This window comes from Orycteropus afer, unplaced genomic scaffold (assembly GCF_000298275.1).
Source record: "Orycteropus afer afer isolate SDZICR_OR568_19922 unplaced genomic scaffold, OryAfe1.0 scaffold00005, whole genome shotgun sequence".
NCBI lineage: Eukaryota > Metazoa > Chordata > Mammalia > Tubulidentata > Orycteropodidae > Orycteropus > Orycteropus afer.
This window is the reverse complement of record NW_006921592.1, coordinates 28,730,628-28,752,152: the sequence shown is the minus strand read 5'-3', so window position 1 is coordinate 28,752,152 and position 21,525 is coordinate 28,730,628. Positions and strand designations below refer to the sequence as shown.

Below are 21,525 nucleotides of genomic sequence, written 5' to 3'. Positions count from 1 at the left end.
TTAGGAATGCATGTAAAGAAACAACTGAAACATCCTATAAATCCATTTTATGCATTCTCATGTTTTTGTACTAGTTTGATTACTCATTTATGCCCTTGATCTACCACTATTTGTACCTTATGATAAACTTGTCCAGAACTATTTAACATAAAAATTAGCTACTAGTTAATTAAATCTAATTCTTCCTAAGGCCTACTCATTTTGCATCAGTATTATATGTTGAGGAGGTTTAACTCAATTAGTATTATCTTATGGCTTATTTACATAAAGTGCTTGACTTTTATCTACAGTGCCAGAGTTATACCATGTCACAGTGTGATAGCAGATACAAACTGAAAAAAGGAATCAAGACATACTGGTGCATTACTTGTTGTGGTTGTTAGGTGCCATCGAGTCAGCTCCAACTCATAGTGACCCAGTGAACAAAAGAATGAAACACCACCCAGTCCTGTGCCAGCCTCACAATCCCTGCTATGCCTGAGCCCATCATTGCAGCCACTGTGTCAATCCAGTGAGGGCCTTCTTCTTTTTCACTGACCCTCCACTTTATTATGCATATCTTTCTCCAGGGACTGGTCCCTTCTGACAACATGACCAAAGCAGGTGAGCTGAAATCTGGCCATTCTTGCTTCCAAGGAGCATTCTGGCTTCTCTTCTTCCAGGACAGATTTGTTTGTTCTTCTGGCGGTCTATGATACTTCCAGTATTCTTCACCAACACCACAACTCAAAAGCATCAACTCTTCCTCTGTCTTCCTTATTCATTGTCCAGCTTTCATATGCATATGAGGTGATTGAAAATACTACTGCTTAGGTTAGGTGCACCTTAGTCTTCAAAGAGACATCTTTGCTCTTCAACACTTTAAAGAGGTCTTTTGCAGTAGATTTACCAAGTTCAGTATGACATCTGATTTCTGACTGCTGCTTTCATTAGTGCTTATTGTGGATCCAAGTATTATAGAATCTTTGACAACTTCTATCTTTTCTCCATTTATTACGATGTTGCTAATTGGTCCAGTTGTGAGGATTTTCATTTTCTTTATGTTAAGGTGTAATCCATACTGCAGAGTGTAGTCTTTTAATCTTCAGTAAGTGCTTCAAGTCTTCTTCACTGTTTCTTCCCATTTTGAGTTGTGCCACATCAGTAAAGAAAATTAATAAAATTTCTCACCAAAATAAAAAAGAAGAAATTCATTAAGACTCAGTAAACACAAAATAATAGCAACACAGAAAATGAAAATCCATAAACAAAGAGAACTAAGTCCAGAAAATTGCATGTAACAAAGGAATAATCAGTACTCCACACAAGCACACACAAAAAATGATGATAGCAGTAAATTCATACTTATTGATAATTACATTGAATATAAATGGGTTAAATGTACCAGTAGGAGCTCTGGTAGTGTAGTGCCTAAGGCACTTGACTGCTAACCAGAAGGCTGGTGGTTCAAACCCACTAGCCACTCCTCAGAAGGAAGGTTGGGCAATTTACTTCCGTAGTGATACTGTCTCGGAAACCCAAGGAGGAGTTGCTGTCAGTCGGGGCTGACTCAACAGCACATAACAACAACAACAGATGTACCAGTCAAGAAACAGTGAATGGCAGAATGCGTAAGACAACGTGACCCATGATGCTGCTTAGAAGAAACATGCCTTAGACACAAAGATAAAAATAGGCTGACAATCAAAGGATGGGTAAAAATATATTGAGCAAATGGCAACCAAAAAAGCAGGAGTACCAATATTAATCTCTGATAAAATAGGTTTTGAGGCAAAAACCAGTATAAGAGGCAAGGAAGAGCATTATATAATGATTAAAGGGTCAGCTTACAAGAGAACATGACCATAATAAATCTCTTTATACGCACTGAAAGAGTTCCAAAGTACATTAAACAAACCTTGTCAATATTGAAAAGAGAAATAGAGCACAGTAATAATGTTGTTGTTGTTGTTGTTGTTATGTGCCCTCAAGTTGGACCTGACTCATAGCGACCCCTCCTTGGGTTTCCGAGGCAGTATCCCTATGAAAGTAGATTGCCCAACTTTCCTTCCGAGGAGTGGCTGGTGGGTTTGAACCGCCAGCTTTCTGGTTAGCAGTCAAGTGCCTTAGGCACTACGCTACCAGAACTCCTACAATAATAATAGGAGACTTTAATTTTCACTGAAGGATAGAACAGCTAGAAAGAAACTGAACAAAGGTACAGAAGATCTGAACAACACAGTCAACCAACTTGATCTCACACACATATACAAAACACTATACCCAACAACAGTATAGTACACTTTCTTTTCCAGTACACATTGATCATTCTGTAGAATAGGTGATATGATACGCTACAAAGCAAGCATCTCAAAAAGATCAAAATACTGCAAACCATCTTTGTGAATCACACTGTGCAATTAGAACTCAATAATAGAACAAAGGAAAAAAAATGGAAGCTGAATACTACTCTGGTTAAAAAACACTGGGTAATAGAAGACATAAATAATAATAATAAAAGATTTCCTGGAATCAAACAAGAACGAAAATACAACATACCAAAACCTTTGGGACACAATAAAAGCAGTGCTCAGTGGTCAGTGTATAGCAATAAATGCATACATCAAAAAGGAAGAAAGAGCCAAAATCAACACCTTAACCCTACAACTCCAACAAACAGGAAAAGAGCAAACAAAAAAAAAAGCTCACAGTCATATGAAGAAAGGAAATAATATTGGTGCAGAAATAAATGAAATAGAAAACAATACAAAGAATTAACAAGACATAGAAGTTGCTCTTTGAAAAGATTTATAAAATGAACAAACCAATAGCTAAATTAACAAAGGAGAAGATGCAAATAACAAATCAGAAATTAAATGGGTGATATTAAACCAACTAAAATGAACAAGATAATAACAGAATACGATGAAGAAATATTCTCCAATGAATTTGAAAACCTACAAGAAAGGACACATTTCTCGAAACACACTACCTACTTAAGCTAATAAGTTAGAAAATTTTAACAGACCTGTAACAAAAGAACAAATTGAAGAGGTCACTGAAGAAAAGAAAAAAAAAAAAAAAAATCCCAACAAGGAAAAAGGCCTGGTCCAAATGACTTCATTGGAGAATTCTACCACACAATCAGAGCAGAGCTGACATCAGTTCTACTCAAACTACTCCAGAACATAGGAAAGGATGGAATACTCCCAAATGCATTTTATGAAACAAAGCATAATCTTGATACACAGCCAGGCAAAGACACTTCTAAAGAAGAAAAGCATCCTACATGAATATAGATACAAAAATTCTCAATAAAATCCTAGCCAATAGGATCTAACACTGTATGAAAAAAAAAAAAATAGTACACCATGATCAAGTGAGATTCATACCAGTTATGTAAGCATGAAAGCATGATTCAGCATTACAAAAATTCAGTGTAACTGGCCACAGAAACAAAGGGGAAAAAAAAAACACATTATCATATCAATTGATGCGGAAAAGGTATCTGACAAAATCCAACACCCTTTCCTGATAAAAACTCTTGACAAAATAGAAATAGAATGGAAATTCCTCAACAAAATTAAGGGTGTGTACACAAAACCAATAGCCAACATTATTGTCAGTGCAGAGAGACTGAAAGCATTCTCCTTGAGAATGGGAATGAGGAAAGGATACCTTTTATCACCACTCTTATTCAACATTGAACTGGAGCTCCTACCCAGAGCAATAGTGCAAGAAAGAAAAATAAAGGCATCAGAATCGGTAAGGAAGAAGTAAAACTATCCCTGTTTGCAGATGATATGATCCTAGAGATAAATCCCAGAGATAATACAAGAAAACTGTTGTTAGGTGCTGCCTAGTTGGCCCCAACTCATAGCGACCCCATGCCTGATCCTGATGCCACACTCTTCATATAGTGTAGCTTCTTGATTATTTGCTCAGCGTACAGATTGAGTAAGTTTGGCGAAAGGATACAGCCCTGACTCACACCCTTCCTGATTTTAAACCATGCAGTGTCCTCTTGTGCTGTTCGAACAACAGCCTCTTGGTCTATGTACAGGTTCTTCATGAGCACAATTAATTATTCTGGAATTCCCGTTTTTCACAACGTTCTCCATAATTTGTTATGATCCACACAGTCATATACCTTTGCATAGTCAATAAAATGCAGGTAAACATCTTTCTGGTATATTTTGCTTTTGGCCAAGGTCCATCTGACATCAGCAGTGATATCCCTTGTTCCACATCCTCTTCTGAAACCAGCTTGTATTTCTAGAAATTCTTCATCAATATACTGCTGCGGTCATTTTCCAGTTATCTTCAGCAAAACTTTACTTGCATGTGATATTAATGATATTGTTTCATAATTTCTACATTTTGTTGGATCACCTTTCTTTGGAATGGGCACTAATACGGATCTCTTCCAGTCAGTTGGCCAGGTAGCTGTCTTCCAAATTTCTTGGCATAAATGAGTAAGTGCCTCCAGTGCTACATTTGTTTGTTGAAACATCTCAGTGGGTATTCTGTCAGTTCCTGGAGCCTTTTTTTTTTTCACCAATTCCTTCAGTGTAGTTTGGACTTCTTCCTTCAGTACCATTGGTTCTTGATCATATTCTGCCTCCTGAAATGGCTGAACATAAGCCAGTTCTTTTTGGTATAAGAGGTTTGTATATGTTCCTTCTACCTTCTTTTGATGCTTCCTGCGTCATTCACTATTTTGCACATAAAAAACAAAAACCAAACTCACTGCAATGAAGTTGATTCCTGCCCATAGTGACCCCTATTGGGTTTCCAGGCTGTAGATGTTTATGGAAGCAGACTACCCCATCTTTCTTCCACAGAGTGGCTGGTGGTTAGAACCACCAAACTTTTGGTTACCAGCCAGAAGTCTTAACCACTACACCACCAGAGCCAGAATCCTTCAAAATTGCAATTCTAGGCTTGAATTTTTTCTTCAGTTCTTTTAGCTGGAGAAATGCTGAGCATGTTCTTTCCTTAGTTTTTCTAACTTCAGGTCTTTGCACATTTCATTATAATACTTTACTTTGTCTTCTCAAGTTGCCCTTTGAAATCTTCTGTTTAGATCTTTTACTTCATCATTTTTCCTTTAACTTTAGCTGCTCTCCATTCAAGAGCAAGTTTCACAGCCTCTTCTGACATCTGTTTTGGTCTTTTCTTTCTTCTCTTTTTAATTACCTTTCGCTTTTTTCATGTATGATGTTCTTGATGTCATTCTGCAACTCATCTGGGTTTCAGTCATTGTTGTTCAATGTGTCAAATCTGTTCTTCAGATACTGTCTGAATTCAGGTGGGATATACTTGAGGTCATATTTTGGCTCTCATGGACTTGTTTTAATTTTCTTCAGCTTCAACTTGAACTTGCATATGAGCAATTGATGGTTTCTTCACAATCAGCTCCCAGCCTTCTTCTGACTGATGATAGTGAGTTTGCCATTGTCTTTTTCCAGATGTACTGGATTTGATCCCTGTGTCTTCCATCTGTCAAGGTCCACATGTAGTAACTTTATGTTGTTGGACGGTGTACTAATTGTATCATATATGTCATTTCTAGATATGTTCCTATTGTGCAGTTTTTCTTCTTGTTTAAGAGTATACGTTCCTAATTTTTGCATACCTAGTAGTTTCTGATTGGGTTCTATTTGTTAGAATGTTTATATTATTGAATATTAGATTTTGTTGTTTGCTTTTTAATATCTTTATCTTTTCCAACTTCCAACTCCATTTCCTCAACTAACTGAGATTGCCCAGCCTGTGTTTTGGTGTTTCTTTTCTGTGCTGTTACCTAGGAACTTTCTAATTCATGTGTCAGTTATTGGGCATAACTCATTTGTCTCTGCTCAGCAATCACTGTATCATGTATTGCCTGTTGACCAGTGTCTAACAAGCATTGTATCATAGAGTTTGTATGGTTTTCTACTTGTTTAACTTGAATGGGTAAATTGGTCTAATACTCCATCATGGGCAGAAGAGGAAGTTCACATACAATGCCTTTTTAAAAGTCAGTATACATGAACTTTTATTAGAATTTAATGTTATATTGGCTTGTTCCCTTTTGGATATAAGATTTTTTGTTTTGGTTTTTACCTCCTCAAATAAAGGGTTCACATGAGTATTTTCAATGAACTGCTCTTAAAGCTTTTAAAGCTATACCTTCTTTCACATTTACAAATATTGAAGCCTATTCAGTTGACTCAAATGTCCCTTTTACAGGATATGGCTTTTCAAAACCAGATGTCATCATCAGGTTGGAGCAAGGAAAAGACCCATGGTTATTAGAAGAAGAATTACCAAACAAGAGCTTCCCAGGTGAGTTATCAAATACCAGTAGAAGGCATCCAAGGAAATTAAATCCAAAATAATCAGCTAGAAGTAGGCACTTTTCAGGCCCTTACCTTTGGAAGATTAGAAAAACCATTCATCTTTTCATCTTTAAAAGTAGGAGCCCAGATACCAAATGATAAAAATAAAACATGAAAGAGCAAGTAAAATTGTAGCTTAATGAATGAGAAAAAGAAAAATTCTGATTTCATCATTGTTGTTAAGTGCCATCAAGTCAGACCCAACACATAGTGACCCCTCCTTGGTTTCCGAGGCAGTATCACTACGGAAGTAGATTGCCCCACCTTCCTTCTGGGGAGTGGCTGGAAGGAAGGTGGGGCAATCTACTTCCTCATTAGTTATATAATAAGAAATGACTAGATACTATCTAAGTGTCTAGTTATCTAGTGCTGCTGTAACAGAAATACCACAAGAGGATGGCTTTAACCAACAGAAATTTATTTTCTCACCATTTAGGAGGCTAGAAGTCTGAATTCAGGGTTCCAGGTTATAGAGGAAGGCTTTCTGTCTGTCTGTTGGCTCTGGGGGAAGGTTCTTGCTCCTTTCAACATCTGTGGACTCAGCATTCCTTGGAGGACTCCATGTGTCTCCTTATCAGTATCCCCCCAGGGAAGATTCTCAGCAGTTCTAGGTTCTGATGTGTTGTCTAGGAGGTTCTCAGCACAGGGACCCAAGGTACAAAAGATGTGCTCTGCTCCAAGCTGTTTTTTCTTGGTGGTAATGAGGTGCCTCTCCTCTTTGCTCACTTCTCTCTCCTTTTATCTCTTTTAAGAGAAAATGTGTGACTCAAGGAAGGGTTGGATTTGAATAAGAGTGTGACTTAAGTAAAGTATCATTTGAGTAAGGCTGTAACTGAAGATACTACCCTCACTTATCCTGCATCAATAACATATCAAGGTTAGGATTGTAGCACATAAAATAGAGGATCACAAAATGGAGAATAATTATGTTAGATTACAAAATGGAGGATGATACTGGAAATCATAGCCTAGGCAGGTTGACACATCCTTTTCAGGGACACAATTTAATCTATAACACTAAATAAATAGATGATTGTGAGATTACTTAAGATTATAGTTAAGAGGAAAGCTACTGGAGCAGAAATACAGCCTTCTTAATTTTTAGGAGAAAAATATAATGAACAAAGAAAAAACCTATTGCTGAAGAAGTTTTACTTTAAAATGTGTAACTACACCACATAACATAAAGTATGACAAACATCACTCCTGTCAATTTATGAAAATGGATTAAAGTCACCTATTAATAAATAAAAGCTGGTGTGAGATTTTACAAAATGATTTCCTGAAGAAATAATTTGTCAAGTTTGAAATACAAGATAATAATTATTATTAAGCCAATAAGCATACAAATAATTCAGTTAAATTTATCTAACAGCTTCTTAAAGACTTCAGATCAAAAAACATCAAATGAGAAAAGGTACATTTAAATAATGCTAAAGAAGACAGGTTAAAAAGCAAATAGGTTTAGAATATCTGTGCACCAAATATATTATCATAAAGATAAGTATTTTCTTTTATAACAATTCATAAGAAATAATAAAGAGAAATAGAAATACATTAGGTAGGGTAGACCTTGACCTTAATGTTGTTGTTAGGTGCTGTCAAGTCAGTTGTAACTCACAGAGACCCTATGTACAACAAAATGAAATGTTGCCCAGTCCTGGGCCACCCTTGCAACTGTTGCTTAATATACCTCCCTGATTTCATGCCAAATCCAGTATACAACAACTGAGCCTCAAGTACTAGTGTCACCAAACTATGGCCCTTGAGCCAAAATCAGCTAGCTGCCAATTGTTGTAAACAAATTTTTACTAGAACTCAGATGATCTCGTTTGTTAACATATTGTGTATGGGTCCTTTCACAAAACAGTAGTAGTATTTAATAATTGTAACAGAGACTATATTACCCACAAAGTCTAAAGTATTTGGTAAGTGGCCCTTTATTGCAAAACTTTACCAACCTGTTCTAGAAGATGTAAGTAGTATGTTTTGAAAAGTGGATCTCATACATGTCTGCACTAAGCTAGGGGCACAGTGGGCAAATACCTTCATTACTGACTGCATACTAATGATCAGCATGAATCCAGTTCCTGTCTGGAAATGGTTCCATGCTCATCTCCCCACTTCTCCATCCTCATTGCCAGCCACTTAAAGCAGTACTCATCCTCAGATTAGGGGATATTGGTCCCTAACATCTGACCTACTGAATTCTCTCTCATACCTACCTACCCAAGGACCAGGTCAATGAGTGTTAGCCACAAACTCAAAAATCTACCATTTCAGACCAGTTGGTCCCTTCTATGATCCTAGCCAGTCCTAACTAGCTCAGGACAGACAAGTTAAAAGGACACAGTCCTACATACTGCCAGATAGGCAGACACCTGCCTCTACTGGTTCTTACTGCCTCTGTGGGTTCATTAATTCCCTGGAAAAACTTAAGAGTTCACGTATATATTATGTTTACAGCTACTGATTTTTTATAACCAGAAAGAATACATATGAGATGCATAGGGTGAAACCTAATTGGGGTCCCAGTGTGAGGCCCCCAGGAACAGCCCCCATGGACACATGACCCTCTGAGAACAGATGCCCTTTGTTGGTATTATTACATAGTCATGACTGATTGAATCATTGAATATGCATGATTAATTAAATCATGTCCCAGTCTCTTCTTAAGGTTAGCTGACCTGGTATGGAGTGTAACCCCTACTCATTTGCACATTTTCTAGAATTGCCTGGCAGTTTTAGATAATAAAGACACATTAATTACTGAGGAAATTTCAAGGGTTATCTTTCAGGATACAAAAACAAAGGCCAAACTGAATACTATGTTTCATAGGTATCTCTGTCTTTCAAATTTTGTACTGTAAAAACAGAATAAACATTTTAAATAACATTGGAACACTTTTAAAATAAAAGAAATTGAGGTCAAAGCAAAATTTCAATGAATTCACAAAGTAGAAATATTACAGTCTCATAAAACTAGAAATTATAAGCAATATGAGAAAAACTAAAATCCATGTCTGAATCACAAAAATAAATATGTATATTTTAAAAATCTATTCAATAAAAGAGTAAATCCAAATCAAAATTGCAGACTTTTCAGAAATACATAAAATATATAAAAATGAAAAACATGTGTTAAAGCCTTTGGACTACAGATAAAGAAGTACACAGCAGAAAATTTGTAGCCTTACATACTTCTTTTATAAAGCAAGAAGTTTTAAAAGAAGGCTAGATAGGGCTTAAGTGTTTTAATAAAGATAAAACTAGAAATTAATTCCTAAGGTATAAATGGTAGATCCAGTAGGTGATTCTCAAAATAAAAATAATTAAAATTGGTAAAACCAGCTCACCATTATGAGACATAGCAGAAACAGCACTGTGTAAGAAAAACTCTGCAGTCATACTTGGTACACAGTGGTGCAAGTATTTTATGTGAAAAAGAAACCGAGACATTAAGTTAAAACTAGGAGCTCTGGTGGCATGGTCCCTAAGGCATTTGACTGCTAACCAGAAGGCTGGTGGTTCAAACTCACCAGCCACACCTTGGAAGGAAGATTAGGCAATCTACTTCCTTAGAGATACAGCCTCAGAAACCCAAGGAGGGGTCGCCATGAGTGAGATCTGACTCCATGGTAGTGAGTTTGGTTTTTCTGGTTTTCATTCTCTAATTTGGCATTTCTTGTGCCTTCAGCAATCTCTACAGGAGTGTCAGTGGTCCCTTTATTCTCAAAATTATTTTCTTTTACTGTTCTTCTACTCCAGTAATGGACAACTATGAAATCACTTAAATTTTTCCATCGGTCATCTCTAATACCCTCTTTTACTGCTTTTTCAACAATTCCTGATACTCATTTCCCTTATACACAATCTGGCATATGCTTCCTTTTGCTTTGGTCATTGTATTTCTTAACTGAAATTACTTAAATTAAGCATCCAGTTTACCTTGCTTGCTCTGTGCTGACAAAATAATCTTGTGATTGTCTCTTATTACTTTATATGTGAAATTCAAATTTCTTCCTATTTCAGCGACCACCACATTGTGAGCTCATCTTGCATTTTAAGATTTATTTATTTTGCCTGCATTCATGTCAAACTCTATGTGCTCCAAGTTCCTAAATACCACATAGAGATACGACATTCTTCCATGACACCTTTCATCATTGTATGCTTCCCCTATAAAACTCTTAAATTAGTTTATTAAATCCCTTAATATGCCAGGCATATAGGATAAGCCTATTATTGTAGTTGGGTTTTTAGTTCACACTTTTGTTTAGATTGCCACTTCCATGAATGATTTTGGAATACTTTAACCTACCTGAATCTCTCCCATTTGCTCCCAAAGTGCTTCATGGCTATATAACAAGAAAATGCCCCCCTCCCCCACAGTCTACCCCACAAGCTGTACCCCATAGCATACAGTGCTGAATGAGGCTCCTTTCCCTGCCCAGATTACAATGACCTCTGTTTTACTCTTCTGTACTTCGGTATGTGAAATATAATAAATATTTTATAATACCATTGTTGCCTGACTCCACATCCAGGTCTAGGATAGGTATGTCAAAATGATTCACTCAGAAAGCACTAACTATCCTTAAATGTAAATATTGGAGTCAGATTTCCAGGGCTTTTGAATCACGAAGTGCAGATTAGTGTTGGGTCTAAGCCAAAGAGCTCTCTAGGCATTTATGAGGCAAACTGCCTTTAAAGATATCTGATTTAATCAGCATCCAGACAGATGCAAGTAAGTCTTGTATTTAGGAAAGAAATAGAGCTACATAGAATAAATATGTATAGCATCTAAAAATGTCAATTAAAAGGTTACCCATTATTTTAGGTATAACTACAAAAATGCTGCTATTTAACTATAGGCATGCTATCAATTTAAAGATACTTTTTGATTTTAGTAATGGTGATTTGCTTTAAAAATCATTCATCTCTGATATATGAGTTTTATCTAGGTATCCAGTGTAAAAATGAATGACACAGGCAGTAGTTATTTTAACAGATATTAAAGTCAATGGTACTTAAATTTGTTGGAAAGTATAAGCCCTCCCCCCCCCCCTTTTGGATAGTTTGTGAAAATAGTTTTGTTTTGAAGGGTATTTAGAGTGAGTACTGCTAAGGCTGGAAAGCACACTAACTTAAGAAAAGAATATCAGTACAAGATTTTTGTTGGAAATGAGCCATTTAAGGGTATAAAAAATAAACAACTCAGAATACCATTAATAGGTTGCTGTGAAGGTTTAATAGACAATTTGCAGTTGGGCAACAAATCATCACTTAGTGAATCAGTATGCTAATTAAGATTTTGAGGATACAGGTAATCTCCAACTTACGGTGAATTCAAGTTATGACAGCCCACGCTTAAGATTGCCTGTTTGGTGGGTTTTTTTTTTTTGTTTGTTTTTTGTAGCTCTTATCATTGGTAATATGTACTCCATATAATATTGCAGCCTGTAATTTGTTGATGTTATTATTTTCAAGGGAGCTCTGGTAGCATAGTGCCTAAGGCACTTGACTGCTAACCAGAAGGCTGGCGGTTCAAACCCACCAGCCACTCCTCAGAAGGAAGGTTGGGCAATCCTACTTCCGTAGTGATACTGCCTTGGAAACCCAAGGAGGGGTCGCTATGAGTCGGGGCGAGTCGACGGCAAAAAACAACAACAACATTATTTTCAGAAGTTCACTTGCAGATGTTTTATGATTTACAGTTCAAAATTTTGCCATATGACAGGCTATAAAAACCGAAAGAAAAAAAGGCATTCAACTTATGTCAGAACTGACTTGCAAGAGTCGTCAGAACAGAACACTGTCATAAGTTAGGGATTACCTGTATTTATGTATAATTTCATTAGGAACTTTGAACAAAAATTTTTTGGTTGGTTGATGATTAATGTCAGAGTATATAACTTTTATTAGAGTGTAGTGTGTGCTCAAACATTATCAAAGTTTAGATAGGAACCCTACTAAAGACAATCACAAGATCAGGGAGCCTTGGTTACAAGACTTCTGGAGTCTTGGAAACAGGACATGATAATCCTTGATTGTTTTCCGAAAGAATAAGTTTTAGGGGTTTTAGTGAGCCTGATCACCTAAATAAAATGTGAAACAAGACAAGCTACTTCTTAAAATTATACTTCAAGGCACAGCTATATAGGCATTTAAAATATTATATATATTATTTATTTATATATTCATCCAGTCATTCATTCAATCAGTCATTTGTTCATTCAGTTAGTCATTCTTTCATTTAGTCATTCATTCATTTATGATTGTATAATACATAGATTTCTGACATTTAAAATATGACCTATAGTGCCATGGGAAAGAGAATGCTCTCTTTTTCATAAAGCAAAACCTATCGTTTTATTTCACAAGGGGGAAAAGTAACCTGGACAGACTACAGCAGAAAAACTAAGGACTTGTGGGATGGCAGGATAAACAACTATTGTGTGTTCAGTTAATGTAAAACTTTGATTTTCAAAATGATGCCAATTAACTTTTGTTCTGCCGATCCTAGCAGAACCAGAGTCTTCATAGACTTTTAATACATGACTTTTAGATTAAGTATATTGCTGCATGGAATATGGCTATCAGCAAAGTAATAGCAGTCAAATGTACATAAAAACTTTCATGATAAATAAATGGAAAGGGTATGTCCAAAATTTCTGGAAACAGGTTAATATATACGAGACATAAAGCACTTTCATCATTAGAAACTTTATGTTGACAGGTAGATGGAAAGCAGAAGTTAGGATTGGATGAAGGTAAGACTGGTTTCAGTGAGCAAATTGAAAAGGGGTTATTTTAGTTACCTAATGCTGCTGTACAAAAAAATATCACAGGCAAGTGGCTTTAAAGAACAGGGATTTATTTTTCACAGTTCTGGAGGCTAAAAGTCCAAATCAGGATCTTCATTATGTCACTTCCCTCTGTGGACCTCTCCTCATTTCTGACAACTTCCTGCAAGCCTTCATGTTATTTTGCTTATAGATGATCTAAATGTAGTATCCATCTTCTCTGTGTGTGTATCTGTTCTGCTATTCTAATAAGTCACCACAGAGCAGTCATTAGGTTTAGGATTTATTCTAGTCTTGTGTGGCCTCATTTACATGATCAAAGAAAAACCCAACTTCCAAATGGGGTGGTATTTATATATACATGGGTTAGGACTTCAGCATGTATTTTGGGGACTCACACTTCAATTCATTAACAGATTAAAGTTTGATAATTAAGAGAAGTTTGTGATGAACTAACACTGAAATAAACCAGCATAAAGGCACTGAAGTCATAATAAAGCAGTAAGTCCAATCCAAATGGAATCATGGCTTTTCTTCTCATCAGCTTTGCACTTATCTTGTGCATCTGTATGCCTGTGTATGACAGCTCAGAGAATTAGAGCCTGAAGAAGTTGATGCCAAATCTGTTCTAGTATTAATGTGTAGAATGGAAAAGAGGGAACTCCAAACGAAGCATTTAGACTAATAAGTACCCTCCTGTTGTACTTTATACTTGATCATATACAAACCAAGATACTAATATTCCTGCCTAGCCCAAGTAATTCCTCTGAATTATAAACTGAAAATCTTTCTTGATTTTTCTTCTCGTTATATCTACTGTTCACAATCCTTGATGAATTCATCTCATTTATAGAATTTCATGTCCTTTAAATCACTCTTAAAAATTCTCTAGTGTCAACAGTGATTCCTATCTTTTATGTTCCTTTCTCTACTCATTTTTCAAAGTCATATTTTAAAATGAAAACACATATGTGTATTCTTTATAAATTTTTCCCCCCTACTACAAAATTTTGTTCCCAAAGGAAAGAAATACAGGGAATGCACACTTGGAATTACTTTGTTGTTGAGACACTGTGATGGAAACTAGAGTCGAATGAATACATAACAGGATGTGTGTGTATGTATGTGTATGCATGTATGTGTGTATCTTAGTCTATAAGAGATGTGTTCAGTTTCATACAGTATTACTAATTTTTTTTTTATTATTTTTAGAAGTCTGCCAACTTGATTACCTTGTAGAGACTTGCCAGGAAAACAAAGACAAACATTTTTGGCAAAATTTTTTGCCCAACAGCAACACATTGACTACAGAGCAAGAGAAACATTCAAGATCACTCTGTAAACTGAACATGGACAATTATCCTTCAACAAAACTGCCCTATAGATGTGATACCACAGTACCTACTTACATGAGTCTCATACCGTTAGATCCACAGTTTAATTCTTCAAGAAAGAGGGGTGATGAGTTTCACATATGTGAGAAATGGATCCTCAACTTCAGGAAAAAGAGAAATTACATTGAAGAAAAATCTTATGAATGTAATAAAAATGTGGAAGTTGTTAGTCATAAGAAGGAAGCTATTCAGTGCCAGACAATTCAGACTTTAAAGCAGGCTTTTGGATATGATGAATATGGAAAACCTTTCCATAATGCAACTACTGTCCTTATGCCTAAGAGTGCCCACACAAAACAAAAATATTACACATCTAATAAATTTGGAAAAAATATACATCATAAATCAACCCTTACTCTTTCCCAGAACATTCTCTTAGAGGAGAATAATAATTATGAATTTAATGAATATGAATGTAATGAAACTGAGAGTAATTTTGATGGGATCACTCAACTTGAGAGACTGGAAAGAAGAGGGAAAAATTTCAGCCAAAAATCCCATTTCAGAGAACATCAGAGAACCTGTACAAGAATGAAATCCCTTGAATATGGAAAAAACTTTAGCAGTGATTCAGCAGTTATAGAGCATCAGACAGCTCTCATGATGGACAGTTCCTGCAATTATAACACATATAAGGGAACCTTCATCTCCCAGTCAGCCTTCAGTGTATGTGAGAAAACTCATACTAGTGCAGAACCCTTTGATTGGAATGAATGTGGAAAATCTTTTACAAAGCCATACGTCATTTTACATAAGAGTAATCATATAGGTAAAAAAACCTATGAATGTAACAAATGTGGAACAGTTTTCCTCTGGGAATCCTTCCTTAAAATACACCAGAGAATGCATACAGGGAAGAAGAAACCCTGTGAATATAGTCAATGTGGGAATGTTTGCAGCCAGAAGTCGTATTTCAGAGAACATCAAAGAACTCACAAAGAAGAAAGACATTATGAATGCAATGAATGTGGAAAATTGTTTTGTAAAAAGTCACTCCTCGATTTGCATCAGAGAACTCACACAGGGGAGAAACCCTACGTATGTTTTGAATGTGGCAAAGCTTTCAGCCAGAAATCAGGTTTACGAAAACATCAGGGAACACACACAGAGGAGAAACCCTATGAATGTATTGAATGTGGGAAAGCTTTCAGACAGAAAGCAGGTCTAGTGATACATCAAAGAATCCATACAGGGGAGAAACCCTATGAGTGTAATGAATGTGAGAAAACATTTACCCACAAATCACACCTCAGAGTACATCAGAGAACTCATACAGGTGAAAAACCCTATGAATGTAATGAATGTGGAAAAATTTTCAGCCATAATTCAAGCCTCAGAGACCATCTGAGAATTCACACAGGGGAGAAACCATATAAATGCCAAGAATGTGGAAAAAGTTTTGGTGATAAGTCGACCCTCATACTACATCAGAGAACTCACACAGGGGAGAAGCCCTATAAATGTAATGAATGTGGGAAAGCCTTCAGCCAGAAGTCACATCTCAATGGACATCAGAGAATTCACACAGGAGAGAAACCCTATGAATGTAATGCATGTGGGAAAACTTTCAACCTGAAATCAGGCCTAAGAAAACATCAGAAAACTCACACAGGAGCAAAACCCTATAAGTGTGATGGCTGTGGAAAATTTTTCAGCCAAAAATCAAACCTTCGAGTTCATCATAGAATACACACAGGGGAGAAACCTTACCAATGTGATGAATGTGGGAAGACTTTCCGCCAGAAATCTAACCTCCGAAGTCATCAGAGGATTCACACAGGAGAGAAACCCTATCAGTGTAATGAATGTGGAGAAGCTTTTACGGTGACATCAGGTCTAAGAAGTCATCAGAGAAGTCACACAGAGAGGAAACCGTATGACTGCAATGACTGTGTGAAAACTTTGTCAGAAATTATACGTCAGTGACCATAACAGAACTCGTATGGGAGATGTGACATGAATATGGGGAAACTTTTAGTCAGAAATAAAATCTTATGTATCAGAGAAAACACAGGAGAATCTGTGAGTGTAAAGAACGTGGGAACTATTTCAGTTAGAAGTCAAGACTTAGGAAAGATTGAAGAGCATGCATACTAGAGTAATCCTATGAATGTAATGCTCACAGAAAGTTCTGCAAGCAATCAGCCCTCACCAAACATCAGAGAAGTCACACAGAAAAGAAACTCTTGAAAAAATATATATGTGGTTTTTCAGACAGGATTCAGTCTTCATTGAATATTAGAGAATTCAACACAACAAAGTCACACTCTGGAGAAAGTCATAAAAATATGCAAATTGTGTGCCAGAAATGAAATGTCATTTGTTGTTGTTGTTGTTGTTATGTGCCGTCGAGTCAAACCCGACTCATAGCGACCCCTCCTTGGGTTTCCAAGGCAGTATCACTACGGAAGTAGGATTGCCCAACCTTCCTTCCGAGGAGTGGCTGGTGGGTTTGAACCGCCAGCTGTCTGGTTAGCAGGCAAGTGTCTTAGCCACTATGCTACCAGAGCTCCATTTAGCATCACAGAAATCTCACAGTGAAGGAAATTTAGAATGTAATAAATTTGTTTGCCAAAAGCCAACTTTCTCAGTGTACCAGAAAATACATAGATGGTAGAGACTTCATAGTACACACAAAAGAAATCTTGTGTTTGGGAATGGATGAGGAAAATACTTGTAACAGAGGTCAACCCTCACCTTGACTTACACATTGATAATTCTTATGTAGTATATACTGACTAGTTTTTCACCAGTCCTCTTTCAAGGGCCATTCTTAGTCTAAATTTTCCAACCACTCTTTCATCCAAGTAGGATAATGTTACAAGTCTTTAGCTTGTGGAGAGTGCATGTCTGTGGCAAACATATCCTGTGAAATACATCCTTCAGAATCCTTCAGAGTCTTCTGTCCTTGGTCAGAATAGAATAGTCTCTCTCAGGAAAACCTTGGGAATACTGGCCTGAACATGGACAAATATTAGATGGAAGGAATCAGGGTCAAAGAATGTGTGGAGCAGGGTTTTCCTCCTCTACCTCTAGTACTTAAACTTTTTGTGAGGAAGAAATAAACATTAACTGCTGAGATATTACGGGTTTAGGTCTACTTGTTACTAACCTACCATAGCCGTCCCTCAGCTAATCACTGAATATGACTTCTGTGAGAACTCAGCACTCAGTCTATTTTACAGATGTAACATAGAACAAACCCCTGACGATACCACAATGATCATAAGCATTTATTCATAAGTCTTCATTAGTAATGAGGTATTTGAGGAGAGAAGTGCAACATTTTCATTATATATATAGAAAGCCTTTACCAAGAAATGTCTTATTGAATATCAGATAATTAAGGATATAAATGCTTTAAATGTGTGAAAGTTTTCAACAAACCTTAATATCTTACTTACCAACGAGTGTTCTGAGAGAGAGACTATCAATTTCAGAGATGAAAGTAAAAGTCTTTATCTGAAAATTGTCTTATCAGAACTCTTATTTCATATATAGTATCAAGATAATTAATGTAACAAAATATTCATAGACATTCATTGTTGTTGTTGTTGTTATGTGCCGTCAAGTCGGCCCCGACTCATAGCGACCCCTCCTTGGGTTTCCGAGGCAGTATCACTACGGAAGTAGGATTGCCCAACCTTCCTTCCGAGGAGTGGCTGGTGGGTTTGAACCGCCAGCCGTCTGGTTAGCAGGCAAGTGTCTTAGCCACTATGCTACCAGAGCTCCCCCCAGACATTCATTAGAATAAGAAAAAAATTTAAAGGCCAGGGAAAATTGCATAATTAACAGCATCTATTAATTTGTGAGTATTCTGTAATGATTCTTATGTCAGTATGTATGTGTACCTGCCACTTAGCTATTTGATATATGTATTGCAACTCAATGTGACTATTGTTAGATGCCATTGAGTCAGCTCTGACTCATAGCGACCCTGTGTACAACAGAACGAAATACTGCCTGGCTATGCACCATCTCCACAATCCTTGCTGTACTTGAGCCCATCATTGTGTCAATCCATCTTGTTGAGGGTCTTCCCCTTTTTCACTGACCTTCTACTTTACCAAGCATGATATCCTTCTTGAAGGAATGGTCTCTTCTGGTAACATGACCAAAGTAGGTGAGACAAAGGCTATTCTCACTTCCAAGGAGCATTCTAGCTGCACTTCTTCTGGGACAGATTCGTTCATTGTTACGGTAGTCCATGGTATTTTCAGTATGCTTTGCCACAATTCAAAGGCATCAACTCAGTCTTCCTTATTCATTGTCCACCTTTCACATGCATATGAGGCTATAGAAAATACCATGGCTTGAGTTAGGCGCATCTGACTTCAAAGTGACATCTTTGCTTCTTGACACTTTCAACAGGTCTTTTGAAGCAGATGTGCCCAGTGCAGTATGACATCTGATTTCTTGACTGCTGTTTCCATGGGTGTTGGTTGTGGATCCAAGTACAATGAAATCCCTAACAACGTCAACCTTTCTTTATTTATCATGATGTTGCTTATTTGTCCAGTTGTAAGGATTTTTATTTTGTTGAGATGCAATCCATACTGAAGACAGTGGTCTTTGATCTTCATTAGTAAGTGCTTCAAGTCCTCTTCAGTTCCAGAAAGCAAGGTTGCGTGTCATCTACTTGTTGCAGGTTGTTAATACGTCATCCTCCAATGCTGATGCTGTGGTCTTCATACAGTCCACATTCTCAGATTATTTGCTCAGCATACAGGTTGAATAAGTGTGGGAATGGACACAACCCTAATGCACACCCTTCCTGATTTTAAACCATGAAATATCCCCGTGGTCTGTTCCAACAACAGCCTCTTGGTCTGTGTATAACTTCCTCATGAGCCCAACAAAGTGTTCTGGGCTTCCCATTCTTCACAATGTTATCCATAATTTGTTAATGATCCACACAGTCAACTGCCCTTTGCATAGTCAATAAAACACAGGTAAACATTTTTCTGGTATTCTTTGCTTTCAGTCAAGATTCATCTGACATCACCAATGATATCCTCCATTCCACATCATCTGAATCCAGCTTGCATTTCTGGAAGTTCCCTGTCAATATATTGCAGCATCAGTTTTGGAAGGTTGAGAAATCTACTTCCATAGTGATACTGCTTTGGAAACCCAAGGAGGGGTCGCTATGAGTCAGGTCTGACTTGACGGCACATACCAACAACAACAACAAGGAAAATTTTACTTACATGGGATATTAATGATACTGGTCGGTAATTTCCACATTCTGCTGGATCACCTTTCTTTGGAAGGGCACAAATATGGATCTCTTCCAGTCGACCAGGTATCTGTCTTTCAAATTTCTTGGCATAGACAAGTAAATGCCTCTAACGCGGCATCTGGCTGTTGAACCATCTCAATGGGTATGCCATCAATTCTTGGAACTTTGTTTTTCACCACTTTCTTCAGTCTAAGTTGGATTTCTTCCTTCAATACCATTAGTTCTTGATCATATGCTACCTCCCTCCTGAAATAGTTGGATATTGACCAGTTCTTTTTGGTACAGTGACTGTATTCTTTCTGTCTTCTTTTGATACTTCCTGCATCATTCAATATTTTCCCCATAGAATCCTTCAGTATTGAAACTAGAAGATTGAATTTTTTCTTCAGTTCTTTCAGCTTGAGAAATGCTGTGTGTTCTTCCCTTTTGGTATTTTAGCTCATGATTTTGCACATTTCATTATAGTACTTAGTCTTCTTGGGCTGCCCTTTGAAATCTGTTCAGTTGTTCTATCTCATCATTTCTTCCATTCACTTTAGCTACTCTCCATTCAAGAGCAAGTTTCAGAGTCTCTTCTGACATCCATTTTGTTCTTGTCTTCCTTTCCTGTCTTTTTGCATTCTCCAGTTTGATGCCCTTGATGTCATCCACACTTCATCTGGTTTTCAGTCATTGGTGTTCAGTGTGTCAAATATATTCTTCAGATGGTCTCTTAAGTTCAAGTGTAATATAATCAAGGTCATATTTTGGCACTTGTGGACTTATTTAAATTTCTTTATCTTCAACTTGAACTTGCACATGAGCAATTGATGGTCTGTTCCACAGTCAGCTCCTGACATTGTTTTGACTGAAGATATTGAGCTTCTCTATCACCTCTTTCCATAGATGTAGTCAATCTGATTCCTGTGTATTCCATCTGGCAAGGTCCACATGTATAGCCACCATTTATGTTGTTGATAAAAGGTATTTGCAATGAATAAGTCATTGTTCTTGCAGAATTCTGTCATGATCTCATCTCCAGCATCATTTCTGTCACCAAGGCCATCACTGTAGTAGGAGTTGTATTCCCTTCACTTTACTATTATATACTATGATTTCCTATGAGTGTGTATTAACAACAAATAAACTTCATGGGAAATAATTAGAAAGTTTAAAATACCATACCACATCCTGTTGTCTTCTGTTACGTGAGTATAGGAAAGGCCATTATTACTGAACTGTCTCTGGTAAAGAAGGCAAACATTTCCTGTAAACTTTTCTAGTATCTTGGTCTGCAATGCATTTAGTGGAAACCATATTTATAGAAAATATAAAAAAGATCACATACACAATTGTTTGTAAAATAAGGCTGATTAATAGTAAGATCAACTGTAAACAATAGTAGTCTATAAGAAAAATATCTCTTTCCTCCATCTTCCTGATATGTTCTATGAGGTGCCTACATAGATAAGATGGATTGAATCCTAATTCTCTATAAATCCTGTGGTATCTGTAAATTGTACTTTCTTATGATAGAATGGCATAGAGTGTACTCTGCTGTTTTCTTCTTGGTGTTGACATAATGGCTGAGAACATGTACTTGGAGCCAGACTACCTGTTCTGAAATCTTAAATACCTGTGGAATATTGAGTAGGTTATAGAAACTACCTTTGCTTGCTCATTTGCAAAATGCAGATTATATCATCTCCCTCATCACTTTATTAAGAGAATTCAACCTGTTT

At 36.8% G+C, this 21,525-nt stretch overlaps 1 protein-coding gene across 1 annotated transcript in view; it reads left to right on the top strand.

Annotated features, from left to right (window-relative positions):
* LOC103196232 (zinc finger protein 83-like) overlaps positions 1-16,874 on the top strand; it is a 48,295-nt gene extending 31,421 nt beyond the window's left edge. Inside the window, exons 3-6 of the mRNA XM_042780641.1 lie at positions 6,214-6,309; positions 14,381-14,820; positions 14,929-16,466; positions 16,688-16,874. Coding sequence (XP_042636575.1) covers positions 6,214-6,309; positions 14,381-14,820; positions 14,929-16,466; positions 16,688-16,874 — 2,261 coding nt within the window. The remainder of the gene's footprint in view (positions 1-6,213; positions 6,310-14,380; positions 14,821-14,928; positions 16,467-16,687) is intronic.
* Positions 16,875-21,525: the final 4,651 nt, after the last annotated feature.